The 14,921-nt window shown below is 40.4% G+C and overlaps 1 protein-coding gene across 1 annotated transcript in view; it reads right to left on the reverse strand.

Annotated features, from left to right (window-relative positions):
- Positions 1-3,787: 3,787 nt before the first annotated feature.
- The window catches only part of LOC140159260 (ubiquitin carboxyl-terminal hydrolase 19-like), a 44,096-nt gene continuing 32,962 nt past the window's right edge, over positions 3,788-14,921 (reverse strand). The window contains exons 20-27 of the mRNA XM_072182673.1: positions 13,875-14,018; positions 11,006-11,376; positions 10,120-10,239; positions 9,187-9,287; positions 8,188-8,303; positions 5,959-6,111; positions 4,789-4,949; positions 3,788-4,328 (exon numbers count right to left, since the gene is read on the reverse strand). Coding sequence (XP_072038774.1) covers positions 3,853-4,328; positions 4,789-4,949; positions 5,959-6,111; positions 8,188-8,303; positions 9,187-9,287; positions 10,120-10,239; positions 11,006-11,376; positions 13,875-14,018 — 1,642 coding nt within the window. The 3' untranslated portion in view covers positions 3,788-3,852. The remainder of the gene's footprint in view (positions 4,329-4,788; positions 4,950-5,958; positions 6,112-8,187; positions 8,304-9,186; positions 9,288-10,119; positions 10,240-11,005; positions 11,377-13,874; positions 14,019-14,921) is intronic.

Here is a 14,921-nt window from a genome sequence, read left to right on the forward strand (position 1 = left end):
AAATTAGGCAATTCTTGGCCAAACTGGAACATGCGCGTTGCGTCCATGTAGTGTACTAAGCGTGTACGCAGTGTAAGGCGCGTGTATACTTTCTTCTGTACCGCGCTATATTCGCGTGTGTTTATCGCGGATCCACTAGCGTTCAAAGTGTTTCAGTTTGGCCAAGAATTACTTAATTTGATTATAATTAAAAATGTCTGCCTCCTGAGTAAGGACCATCACACAGTGTCATCGCCTCGATATCTTCATGGCTTTAATCCCCATGATGGCAGGTCAAATCCACTAGTTCTTCAACAGACACACATTTTTTTCCGACCTGTTTAATACTTTTGAGACTATGGACTGAGACTAAGCCTATTGACAATAGCCTGGTCATTGACCTCTGTATGTCAGTGAGCCTGGTACATTTCTTCCCCACTCATCTGCTTTAGACTGACTCTACCAGTGGTCTACCCTGTGCATGTACTGTGTTATGCTCCGTAATCCTGGGGTTGACAAATGAGGGCAGCAGTCATTTTTTTGTTCTGCACATATAAAATCCAAATATGTGTCAGTTTCTGATTTCAAAAAGCACGGTTGGTTCTCAATAGGCATGCTTAAGATTATCATGTTCTTTCAACACATATATAACAAGTACCAGCCTTACAATTGGTTTTTATAGAAAGCAAAAATAACAGGAGATATTCATCATTTTTCAATTTGTCGAATAAAAAAAAAAAAAGTATCAAAAAATTAAGAAGAAAGGACTGATATTGAGCAATTGTCCTACATGTAGGTCATGTGATGATATCGAACTACTGGGGAAGTTCCCAAGGAGGAAGTCTTTCCATATCAGCAACGAATGGAAAAACTGAGAGATGAGCAAATAGCAGATGATTATCATGTATGGATGAATGTAGAAGATATGAGTAAGTTGAGTATGACTAAAATTGGCAGAAAAATTGATTTATCAATTTTTATCGATACTGAGTGGCCAATATATCGATTTTTTTAAATTCTGACATCGACGGAACTTACTCCCAAGTTACAGGACAGTATCCGCTGTATAATAGAGATACATTTTTCCTGGGTAAGGTAGACTTTTTGGCAGCCAAGCACTACCATGGTCCAGTCCAGCTGAACACGATTCAAGGTCTAAATATAAACATACACGGCAAAACAGATACAATAGAGGCCGTCAGCCTTTTCCCCGGGATCTTGTGGGTACTGCCATTCTGCATGTCATGCGTTAGACATTACGTCCCCGATTACGTGGAAGTCGCATCGCGTGATGCACCTCTTCTGTCAAGTGTCAACGCGGTGATCTTAGCAACAAGGCACTCCGTACCTACAAGATGGTGGCGTTGACGTCACAATGACTACCTCTATTGGGGCAACATTGCTCAAAAGATGTTGGAAAAATAGCAAAAATACCAACACATGTGCACAACTGTAAAAGCTATCATGCTTTGCATTTTAGCTACCAACTCCTGAACCCTGATATTGTGTATGCATTACCGCAACCAGATAATTAATATATTATTGTACCTAATAAAACGCACAAGAGCTCTTAGGGACTTGTGCATGGTATAAATTTAGAATTAGCTGTGCATTTAGCTACTATATTATAGAATTATTATTATATAATATATAATTATTGTAGCACTGCAACTTACACAGCCATTCTCCCAACTAGAAGAAAATTATTTAATTACGCTCAACCAAAAATATTCACCTACGCTTGTTACTTCGCGACCATACATGAGTCTACAACGCTACTCTACGCGTCCATCTTGGCTTTTGAATTATAAACTGGTTGGCACATGACCCGATGTTCTTTTAACCAATCATGCTCGAGACGACTATCGCGACATGTGGAAAGGTCAACTGATGATATTGGCATGGAGATCTCCGCAATCATGTAAAGTGTAAGTTCTTGGTTGAACACAAATTAAATAATTTTCCCATTGTATAGTCATGATTTTATTTGCATAATGCTGAATAACTGGTTACTATAAACCGTTCCTATCAATATGTGAAGTGATAGAGGCAATTTGTTGAGTGCGAGCAGTGACTGAGGCCAAAAAGAGCTTGTCACTGTAAAATAAAATCGGTAACATCAATGAAAAATGGGCAATTCCATTTGAAATACGTACATCTATGGAAGATATTATCTTAATCTTCCACACAGGGGGTGTTGAGTTTCAGTAAGAGTCTCCCATTTGAAAAATTCACACTCCCTGTGTGGGAGATCAAGGTCATGTTTTTGATAGGGGGTGTATGAGACCCAGTCCACACTAGTATATTTTCGTCATCGTGTCATAATTACTCGATTATGAAATGCTTATGATAAATGAATGATGAGAGCATTCACACAGCCAGCACCGTGATCGTGTCGCAATTACTTGTGGTTATACACACGGCACAGCAATTACGAAGCCCATTGAGTAAAAATACACACAAGTTATTTTCACCCGCAATTACGACAAGATCACGCTACAACCCAATGATGGAAATTTTCTTCATCCGTGAATGATGACACGATTGTAGTATCGTATCATATGGCGACGGCATTGAGCGGACACGCATACTAATTTCATGACACAATCCTAATCTACGGGGAAAAACACACTTGTGTGGACCAGGTCTTAGTTTCAACTGGAATAACCCAATACAAAGGTATGTGGATTCAGACGATTTATATTAGTACAGCGTGTCCCAAAAGTAACTTAACATTGTGAATTTGCCATATCTCAAATACTTCCTACTTCATACCAAAATGGAGAACATATTCACATAGATTGATCTTTTAGAATTATTTTGATACCAAAAACAGCATTATTGATGACCCCTTGACCTTACTGTGCGACTGTACATATGTGTGTATCAAACCCACAAAAGCAAGCTCATATGTTTTTTGTTCAAGCACATGAATGATGTGCTTCCCTGATGAGCAATAGAGTTGGCTCACTCACTGCACACGCTACATATAGGTATGAACATTCATGGATTACATGGCGCATGGCCTAGCGTAAGCGTGACTGCTGTTTTAGATTATAATCAGGATATATTGACAATATTAAACTTTACTTTAGAACAGTTGAAGTGAAGATGAATTTCCTATAAATCAACGGATTCAGATTCTTTGCCGAGACAAAGTCGGACAACTCACTCAAGCAAAGTTTAGGGAACATTTTAATGTAAATTATGCACCCAGTCGAAATACAATCCAGCAACTGGTGCAGAAATTCCTATCAACTTGATCTGTTCATGATCTATCTCGGGCATGACGTGGAAGAACAGGAAGATTGGCTACAAACATCGATGTCATACGAAGAGCGATGGCGAAAAGCCCAAGACGATCAGTACGCCGACTTTCAATGGAGAACAACGTATCGCGCACAATTGTTCATCGAATCCTCAGAAAAGATCTTAAGCAGTTTCCATATAAAATCCAGATAAAACAGAAAATGAAGATTACGCATTGAAAACAAACAAACAAACAATCAAACAAACATAGCAACATTAAACAAAACAGATTTTAAAACGATAACACGTTATATCGCGTTATCACATCTGAAATGACGAGACTTATTTTGCGTTCAACTTTATAAAAGTGGGTGTTACGGTACGGTAGATATCCGTTAATTTCATGCCAAAGGGTCATGACCACATAAGCATGTTTGATATCACAACATTTCTAAAAGAATTATCTACATACTGTGCCATTTTTGTAACAACACTATTAACACAAAGCAAGTTATGGCCAATTCACAATGTTAAGTCACTTTTGGGACACCCTGTATATACGCTATTTGGCAATATACGGTAATCGCTATCGTATATCTCACCAGGATGTATCACATTTGTCACTTAATCAATATCTTCCATATTGGTATACGACAGTTCAGTCTCTTGGTCTTTACAGTTATTAGCTTCCTGGTCTATAGCTTTATCATCAACTGCTGCAGATGCTTGCGGCCTTGCTGCTGCTGTAGCTGTTGCTGCTGCTGTAGCTGCTGCTGTACCTGTTGCCGTTGTGACTGTTGATGCTGCAACTGGAATGTTTGCACTAGAAACAGTTTCTTTTTTCTCTGCTGCTACATTTATTGGGTGCTTTTCTTGTGCCACGGTCTCTCTCTTTGGATTTCGTACCTGGGCGGTGCTTCCTTTGATCACAGCTTTAGGTTTTGTGTCCTTTTTCGGAGGTGCAGTGGTGGTCGCTATAGGTGGCGGTATGTAAGGTTGACATGGCTGTCGGAGTCGGTAGAACAGAAGATACGCCGAGTGGGTCAAGACGTTCTTTTCGGATGCCATGGTAACGTGACTGTCATCAAACAAACGCCAATCTGAGGAGGAACAATGAAGTAAATACAGTAAATACTTCAGTTCAAAGGAACTGACAAAAGCTGGCAAACCTTCCAGTTTGGAAATGGTGATTGTTTACTGCTTAAATTGCCGTCATTTGTTTAACATTTCCGATTTTTTTTCATTGGGGGGAATCTCATAGCATTCCAGTAAGGTGTGAATAATTTGAATTAGAAGCTGACTTGAAATTACATTGGGCAAAGAACTAGCTGCTTGTTTATCTACAAGAACTCAGAAAGTTGATCCTGGCTGTGATGGTTTATTGTAGTATGTGTAGGGTGTGCACTTCTTAAGCTACAAGTCCCTAATGTTGCGAAATGGTTTATATGATGTGTCTTGGGCCACAGTGGTCAGCTAATTTCTGTAAAGTGTGCTGAGGCTTGTGGGTTTATGTCCGTGTGTAGCACACAGTTTATTCCAGACTTATGCACAGATACGTACCATTTTCATTCTTGCCCCAGTCTTCCCTACTAGGTAATCTAGCAAATGATGTGTAGTGTCCTCCAAGTATGCCTCCATGATGATTGATAACACCATATAAATCATACACAGGGGGTATCCCTCCCTTGTATCCATGGCAATAAGGGGTCAGATCCAAACCTCTGTTTGGGGAACACAAAGAAAAACAAACAACAATTAATAGATAATACTACAAATGTGGTGTGAACAAGCAAAATCAGTCCGAAGTCGGTCATATTAAATTGTCAGTTTCTTATTGGATTGTAACAAGCATTTGCAAAGCTACATTTTGCAGCAAACCCCATTGAAATGGGACTAGTTCAAAAGATATGAACATTTTTAACTGTTCATATCTTTTGTTTCCTATTGTTTTGTGCGCATGTTATTTGCTACATTAACAAAGTCAAAATATTAAGTTCAGAGAGCATGTTATGAGTAGTTTTTTTTTGCAACACACTATTACCATATGCCCCATCTATGTAATTAGTTTCATCAGAATATTGGACTGAAATAATAATGGAAAGATAATCTGCACCACTTACGAATGAAATAGAAGACTGATTACATTTAGTTCATGACAATTAATGGTGATGTTAAGCTTTTATCTATTTTTTTTAATGATTAGTTTTTGCCGACAATTGATCCATGCTTGTCGACAGTCGGGAAAATTGCTTTGTCAACAAAATTGTTTACAACTGCCTTGTCGACGGACAACAGCCCTACCTCAGAGATGTATTCATCAAGTCTTTGCCATTCTAAATATGTATACTTTTATATACTTTAGACCAACAATTTGGCAGTTACAAGGCCCAAAAGATTCCATAATTCCAGGGTTAACCCCAACCTTAATAGATTTAAAATTTACCATCGGATATGAATGTCACCATTCAGTACAATTTTAAACCTATTAAAGTAAGGACAGTCTGGTGAAAATATGGTGTGCACCTTTCAAATTCTGTGTGCACTTTTCTTGAACAATTTTATATATCAACCATTATTGACTTGTTTTGGAACACCAATAGTTTGTTTATTTGACCCAACAAAATGTTTAAAAAAAAGTAAGTGATTTTTCGAAACCGATAGTGCATTTGCAGTCGGTTAAATGTGAAACATTCAAATGTCGACACCCTAATGTGGACACATGTTGCTCACCTCGTGGGATAGTAGACCATCTTGTCAATCTTGTCTCTCCATATCATATTCTTGAATGAGAATCTCTTGAGTTGGATGATTAGATTACAAGGTAATCTCCACAGGGACATCTCTTTGGTAGCTTCACGATGCTGTTTGCATTTGGGACAATACCTACAAAATGGACACAAAGTTGGCCAGAAAACAATTGGATTAGAGCCTCTTTGCACCAGAGGCTGTGTGGACAGTAGCAATTTTAAAATGCTTCCCCTGTAAACATTGCCCTTGTTGTCCAATCTGTGGATCCTGAGTTTCTCTACCAGATGTCACTTTGCTCCTTTCCACAAGGTAATAGGCATATTGCATAACAATAGACACAGCTGGGGTTCAAACCATCTCTTTTGTAATTTCAATACACATTATTGTTTTCGGGAAGGAATTTCGGTCAAATTTACTTCAGGAGAACAAACTTAAGATGCACTTATTGATTCTGATGTATTTTGATGTGAATATCGGAATTTTTACAGAAATAAAATATGAATGAATGCATGTATCCCTCTCCTCTTTCTCAAATTATGCAAATAACCATATTAATTACACAAATTAGAGGGCTGCTAGACAATATTAAATACATTAGAGCACATTAGAAACACTTTGACTAAGTTTCAAGGCAAAAGTCTGCAACATAAAAGTACCCTGAACATTTAGGCATTGATTTTTGAGCAATATTGGCAAAAATTACATATTAATGAGCCTTTTTGAGCATTGGGGCTGTCTGCACGAGTACACCATCACCAAGGTGCCTGACTAATACTCACAGAGTACCTAAACCAGCCCTCGAATTAACCCACGGCACCGACGGCATATTGCCGTGGGTGCCCACCCCCATTGCCGCAATGCCCTCAAAATATGTCCTTTACCGACGGCAGTCACTTGTCGTGCCCTAAATGAAGTTGCCGTGGGTGCCCTAGCCGCCAGCCCTGTCCCTTCATTATAAAATCATTAACAAGTACTGGTTAAATCCCAGCAAAATTGTGGAAAATTAAATCGAAAATCTTGAACACGATCGCTATTTTGAGCATCGTAACCCAGCTATCAATCACAGTATACACAATAGTTTGTTTGGAAATATTCATTACCCCTACGTAAGCTTACATATTCAGCCAATCACATCGGCTTATACATTATCTGGTTACTAGAAATCTGACTTCATTTTCTCGATTGGTCAGAGAAATACCTTCAACGTACTATCGACCAATCAGAAACGCTGTTAGTAACTATAGCTTCCTCGACCTCGTGTCGTGAACAAAATCTGAGCGCTGGGCAAATCAATTGTTCTCTCGATTATCAAACATTGACTTCCCATTGCAAACCGATGGCGATACCCTTCCGGTATCGTCTTATCTTGTACATGTGAGCCCGGCGAATTTGATCAATATTATTACCAAAGTTACAGCTGTTTCATCGCTACATTTCGAGTCAGTTTTGCAGCTCAGAACTAGGGATCGCAAAATTTAAGTGAATTAAACTGTATTATAAAGCAGGTTTTTTAAGCAATCAGGTTAGTTTTAGTGTAAAGTTGAGAGTCGAATTTTACTTTTGTGTCGAATTCAGCTGACGGTAATGCATCTATTCGCTTTTGAAAAATTGCCTTGGTGCCCTTCTCAAATTTTCAACAGTTGCCTTGATGCCCTTTTGAAATATTACAAATTGCCGTGCTGCCTTGCCTTTTCAGTGAAAATCCACGGCAATTATCAACTTGCCCTAAAAAAGTTGCCGTGCCCCTTCAGATCCTTAATTCGCGGGCTGACCTAAACAGTACCAATGCTGCTACTGAAATTCACATCATAATACACTTGTATAAATCCACATAAGTGCTCGCCAGTGACACAATATGCAAAGCACAACCATGGCAACGAGCATAAGTACTGCGCCCAGCAGCTGTGTGACCCAGTATTATAAACTAGGTCAACGAAAAACAAAAGGTTGTCTTTAGAAAACTTTGTTTTGAAAGGGTGTATTCATGATAACAAGGACATAGTTACTAAGGATTTGCATCAATGGAAGACAACCGATGAGCAGGGACAAGTGATTTGCGCGGAAATTTTTTCCCCCGCGCAATCTCCACGCAATTGGCTATTTTTTTCCTATGGGCAGTGATACATGATTTGCACTGAAAAAATGTTCCGCGCAATCGGCTATTTTTTTTTCGTGCAAATCACTTGTCCCTGCCGATGAGTAATGACCTACCATGCCTCATCAGGAGCTAGTTTCTCTGGTTTAGTGAATAGTTGTAGACACTGGTCTACGGTGATGTTCTTCTCGCTGTCAATTGTATGATACATGGATTCGTCATCTTCATATTCCTGTAAGAATAAATAATACACAACAGGAATGATAATATACAGTATTAGGAAGTTAAACCAGGAAGTTAAACTGCCATCACAATCCCTGCATAAAAAGTGAAACCGTCAGCCCAAAATGCATATATGTGTGCACACTGCAATGCTTGCGTACAGCTTCAATAGTGTAAAACTTGTTTGATTGACAGTTGCTAGGCTTGATCACATTTAGTTCCAGATCTTCGATTACAGATTACGATTGTAATGCAATTACGCTGTACAATAAATATCATCTGCCAGTCGTATGTTGGGAGGGATAGGCTACTGACTTCATTTGCGCCAATGAGTGGTATCCTGTAGTATATTAATACTCCAGAATCTTTAGCACTCTCTCTCTCTCTCTCTGTGTCAGGTGACGCTGTGTAGCGCTGCTGTGGTCTTCACAAGAGTATGCCATCTCACTCGATCTGATGCCAATTGCACCTTGCATTCCTTGGTTAGAAACCAGCTTCACGTCATTAGTCCAAGATGTTTGTGGACGTCCTCTTCCTCGTCGGCCTTCCATAGCCCCTTGCAGAATCTATTTTTCTACACCTCCATGTTTCCTGACAATATGGCCAAAGTACTTCAGCTTTAGTACTCTCAGTACTTCAAAAAGAAATTTGGTTGAAGCAGGATTCAAATCGTCATCCTCTGGACTGCCGAGTCCAGTGCTCCATTATCATCCCTATTTTGCTATTTTACACCAAAACACCATGTGGAAAATGAAACCACATCTTACAGCACAAACTAAAGCTATTGAACACCTGACCTGATGTGGTTTTTTGATTGTATATTAAGTTGATTGTAAAGTTAAGTAGAAGTACATAACATACAAATATTAAAAACCCATGGGGTTTTGACTCACCAACTCCTTGGATTCCGCTAGTACATGGTTCTGCTGCTTGGGGTCATTTCTCCAGTCCATTGCAATATAATCGTAGTGAGACAAATCCAGAGGCTCATCACCTGCAGACAAATAGATCCAGGCTAGGAGTTACACCTCATCTATATTACATCTTACACCTATTTGGCATTTTTAAGAAGTTAGCTTGTTTTACTTTGTAACAAAAATAATCACAGCATATTGGTGGTAAAATGATCAATCTTTGAGATATGAAATCAAATGTCACATTTCCGATGGATGGTTTGGATAAAAAATCTCTTACGGACAATCGCACATCCCCACACAGTGAGCAAGGCACCATTTAACATCATTCCAATGGGCGCAGTTCTACATATTACACAATGAGTACAGACAAGGAATCAAAGAATATATAACCTTTGCTCCACAACATCGTGATGATGTTATGACCTGCGTTTCATGACCTTTCAAGCATCGTTAATCTCATTTCCCAGTCGTTTTATTGCGACACATATGCTATCAGAAGTACTCAGACACAATTTTGATGTTATAATTGTCAAGAAAAGTTGAAATTGAAATCGGTCAGAAAAAACAATTTCCGCTAAAAAGCTGAGATATCACAGGCCTGCAAAATCAATCCACAAAAAACAGGCTGTTTTATAAATAAATAATAAATTATAAATTTTGGATTTATAAAGTGCCTTTCTTCAGATCTTAGAGGACTCAAAGCGCTGTAATTTCGCTGCAATGGTGAATCATCACAATCAGATCGCATCAACTAGGTTGCTGCCCAACGGCGCACACCTATCTGCATTTAGATTGTAACATCCACCAATTATCTGTGCATCTGGGTTGGTCTGGCCCTTTTCCTTCTGTCGCCTTACACCCAGAAATATAAGGCATCACACTTGGGTAGTTAGATATTTGTTGACATACCTTTATCACCTAACCTATCTCCTTGTGGTCCAGGCAGCCCATTCCCTGACATATTGACTGGTTTAATAAAGAATGGTGGCATGGTCCTCTCTGGTAGTTGAGGCTGGCCTACAACCATCGCTGTAATCAAGAAACAAAATACATACTAATATTATGTTCTTTTTGAAGGGGTATTTCGTGATCCTAGCATCTTCTTTTTATGACATTTTTCAGCAGATATCCACAAAAAGAGCCTATTTCCAAAATTTCAGTTGATTCCGATTTTGCGAGTTAAACATGATTATGTGTACTGCACTGCTCCATAGACAATGTGTTGTAATTTCGTTCTGGTATACCAGAACGAAATTCAAATTTCACGATATCTTTGCTAAACGATTTAATCTGCAAGAAATATTTTGTACATAAACATTATGTAGCCAGAGGTTTCCAGTGATATAAAAATCTCAACTTTTTTTGAGAAAAGTGGGGGATGAGGCTGTGGATCACGAAATGCCCTTTTAAGTTCTTTTTTTAATGTTATTAAAAAAAAGGTACATATCAAACATCTGTAATATTGACTGCTCAGTGCCTGTAGTGGGTAAATGCAATAGCTGCCATGTGTAACTGCCATGTGTACATGAGTACACTATACTGTGTGTAAATTGCCAAATGTTCACAGGGCAGCTATTGCACTTACCCACTTCTGGCAATGAGCAGTCGATATATAAACTGTATTCTTAAGGGTTATGGTGCTACATCATGTTAGCTTTTCATTATCTGAATGCAAAATGTGCTATTCCAACCAATTCAGGTAGCTCCATTTATAATCTACACTCCCTGTGTGGGGGATTAAGATCATGCTTTCCATAGGGGGTGTATTGATGTCAACTGGAATATTCCAATGTACCTGTTTTTCCATCTACCCCATCTTCGTCCTTGGCCTCAACCTCATTTCCATTTTTCACATCATCATTAGCCCCGGCAGCACTTGTACTAGCGCCATCTTCTGACTGGTCCATAACGCTTTCACCGACAGCGCTATCTTCACTCAGCTGTTCCTCGCTGGCCGATGACGACGACGAAGCTTCCATATCGATACTCTCTTGTGAACAAGACGACACGCCTGTGCTGCTGCTTGGTTCGCCGGCTCCCCATTCTGATGAGGTGGAGGGTTCGTTTAGTCTATCGGGATCTTCCGGCGAGGATTGGGAGGATTTATCAGGGCTGACGTTTGTTGATTGGGCTGTGATGGGTGGCTGGAAAACATTGGTAGAATATCTGCAAGTAAATTTACAGGCAACAAGTAGATTAGGTTTTTATGTGTCCATGTTGAAAGGACAGTTCTCGAACCATAATTATGGACACTTAACTTAAACTTAATGGATTTATAACGCACAGATACAAAAGCAATTAAAAAAAACCAAGTAGACTGTCTAACGTGTCTTACACTATTTTGCGCGACGCTATGTTCATCATCAGAAGAAGTCCTAAGATGTTGTGAAAGACTTGTCCTTTTGTTGACCATTGGGTAGTTGAATTTGTTGTGCTGAAAGTCAGTTTAACCCTAACAGGACGGTATACTACAAAATACTACTTGATATATGCGCTGTTCATGCATGCATCCCACGTGGTGTGATGACGCAATCGCCCTAAGTGATATATAGGCACGGTTTCGCTGGCCAGCGAAGCCCAAGACCCGTGGCAAAGTGTCGCCGACCCAGTGCCTGGCATGCGAGGGGTTTCGGGTTCGAATCCCACCCAGAGCAAACAACTTCTTTCCTTCTTTTCTCTCTTTCAGGCATGAGAGTGATGAATTATAAAAAAAGAGGAAAAATGGCGAACGGAGGAGCGTAGCGACCGGAGTATCGCCCCTCACGGGGGGGTCCAGGGGCCGGCTTAAGGGCCCCTGGTGGGGTCCAGGGGCGAAGCCCCGGCGGGGTCGATGGGCGGAGCCCCCGAAGCCAGAGGGCTTCTACACTGTAAAAACCCTATTGAGGCCCTCTCAGGAGAGCAATTTTACAGAAAAAAAAGACACATAAATGAAGACAAAATGTTTAATTTGAATGAAAAAATAGCACTTTTTAGTACAATGTTACTGGTGCGCAAACCATTTGATGGATGGTTTGACATGTGACCTCACCTAATTTGACCCCTAGATGACCTTTGACCTCAAGACCCTTCACCTCAGCCCTAGTCCCCCATCCACTGATCATTGTTACCAAGTTTGGTTTTAATTGGCATAGCAAATGTATACATAAAAAAATGTGTTGCGTTTGGATGATACAGCGATTTGAAATTTCAACTGCCTATACTTTTACATGCGGGCGGCCATCTTAAATTGGCCATATTTACTTAACAACATGACCGATGAAGCCGATTCTTGGATATGTGATGCACAATTAACATTCGATTATTTTTTGACCTTTGACCCCTACATACCCTTTGGCCTATATAACCCCAACTTAAATCAACCCTAGACTTTGGCACAACCATGTGAGAAACGAAATGAGGTATGTGCCTCCTAAATGATAGTCAACAAATTCAACAATACAATGAATGACATGCATGCATCAGTGCATGAAGATACAAAAAATGACAAAGAGTTTTAAGCTTACGGAAGAACAGTGTTACTCTTCCTCATCTTCAATATCTTCTTGTGGCTATCATTTCCCACGTGGTCAACTAGAGCCACGCGTCCCCTCATTGCAAACAATGCAGAAAGCAAAACCAGGTTTCTTATGCAATGCGACAACTTCTGCCCGGTTGCACTGTGTGTATGATCCAGCCATTCCCACCGCCATAAGTTCTTCACCAGTGGGTCTTTTCGATCTTCTTGAATAGCTAGCTTGCTTGCAGAAGTGCCCTTTCTAGGAAATCACAATCCCTCGACGCCATACTAACTCTTTGGTAATGTTTTTAGTTCAAATATTTCGCTTCGGACACGATTGTTTGATTTTATTCACCCGATCGCATCTCTTTACAGACGAAATTCATGACATGAACCATCTTTAAAAAAGTTTACTATCATCGGGTCAAAGGTCTTTTGCTATATAGCCTCATCCCCAAGCTTGTGGGTAGCCCAAGTGCACGATATGTTAATCTTTAGCGTCATCAAGAGTCTGATGGTGAGACTACTTTAATATTTGCTAATATTCGATTCCAGTCGTTTATCGCGAGTAAAACATGTACAATTCAGACGGGATTTCCATGATTTACCTAATACTTGAAAAGCGAAAGCAGTTATTCTCATGATTTGGGTCATTGAAAACGCGGAAAATCGCGGAAACGCGGAGATTTCTCATGCCTGCTCTTTATTCCTTCCTTCTTTCCCTTCCCGTTGCCAAAAAGCCCTTAGGCGGTTAGGGTTAGGTTACCACTATCGAAATTCAATATAGGCTTCCTTAACCCTAACAGGATGGTATACTACAAAATACTACTTGATATATGCGCTGTTCGTGCATGCATCCCACGTGGTGTGATGACTAATCGCCCTAAGTGATATATAGGCACGGTTTCAGCTGGCCAGCGAAGCCCAAGACCTGTGGCAAAGTGTCGCCGACCCAGTGCCTGGCATGCAGGGGTCTCGGGTTCGAATCCCACCCAGAGCAAACAACTTCTTTCCTTCTTTTCTCTCTTTATTCCTTCCTTCTTTCCCTTCCCGTCGCCAAAAAGCCCTTAGGCGGTTAGGGTTAAACTTTTAGAATCTTTAAAAAATGATTAAGCACCCTTTATTGCTTAAGCCCTTGTGGTTATTTAATTGAATATATGGCACCTACCTTGCATAAGCTTCCATGGCTTGACATAATCTGGCATATGTTGCATGCGACTGGGGTAGGCTAATCATAAATGGACTGCCCACAGGTTCAGGTCGTCTCTTGCAAGTAATCTTGTGACTGGCCCAGTGTTCCTTTTGACACATCCTGTATGAACAAATCAACGGCAGGGTAATGATTGGGATTACTGTATAGCTAACCATAAGTTTAACTCTGAACCTCCTGTCGAAGATATGACCTTAATCTCCAACACAGCGAGTATGAATTTCAATGGGACTACCTGAATGATCGACTCCACTTGAGATCTACACCTTCTGTGCGGAAGATTAAAGTTATGTCTTCCATGGGGAGGGGTGTAAATTTCAACTGGTATAGCCCATTCTACACTCTTCATGTCTTTCACATGCACTGTTGACATATCACTAAACTACCAATTGGTCTTAAGTCAAAACAAAAGAGGTTTTTTGAATTGATTTCTTTTGTGGCGTCATACAGCCAAGTCATACCGAAGCAATTCCCACAGACCCAATTACGTATCTCTCTTTACTTGGCGTTTCCTCCCACACAGTTAAACCCATTTTACCTTCCCAGCACTATGCCGGTACCCATTTATACACATAATAGCACCATCGCCAGGGTTCAAATCGCAACCCTCCTATTATGAATCGGAGCCTGTACCGCTAGGCCATGGTGCCCTAATGCAGTATTTTGGTGTCATACTTTATGCTACATCACAGAATTAGAGAAGGCGAACCGGGACTCCCTATACCGCCACATACAATCGCGCCGTCAGCTATGGGGAGAAAATTGGGGGTATTCAGGTCCTTGCCGACGGTGCGCGGAGACGAACGAAAACAATTCTGCGCCTCATCTGAAGCGTTGTCGTACTCGCGTGCTGGTCGAATCAAGTGTGTCTCTCAAATGCGCCAATCATCCATGTCGCGCTTGCATGACAACGAATGCTTTGAGCGCATTCCGAGGGAAACCGAATACCCCTAATTTTTGCTCCATGCCTGTATCAAGATGGTGGTCGAGTCCTGGTTCTCTGGT

Source organism: Amphiura filiformis, chromosome 8, assembly GCF_039555335.1.
Source record: "Amphiura filiformis chromosome 8, Afil_fr2py, whole genome shotgun sequence".
Lineage (NCBI taxonomy): Eukaryota > Metazoa > Echinodermata > Ophiuroidea > Amphilepidida > Amphiuridae > Amphiura > Amphiura filiformis.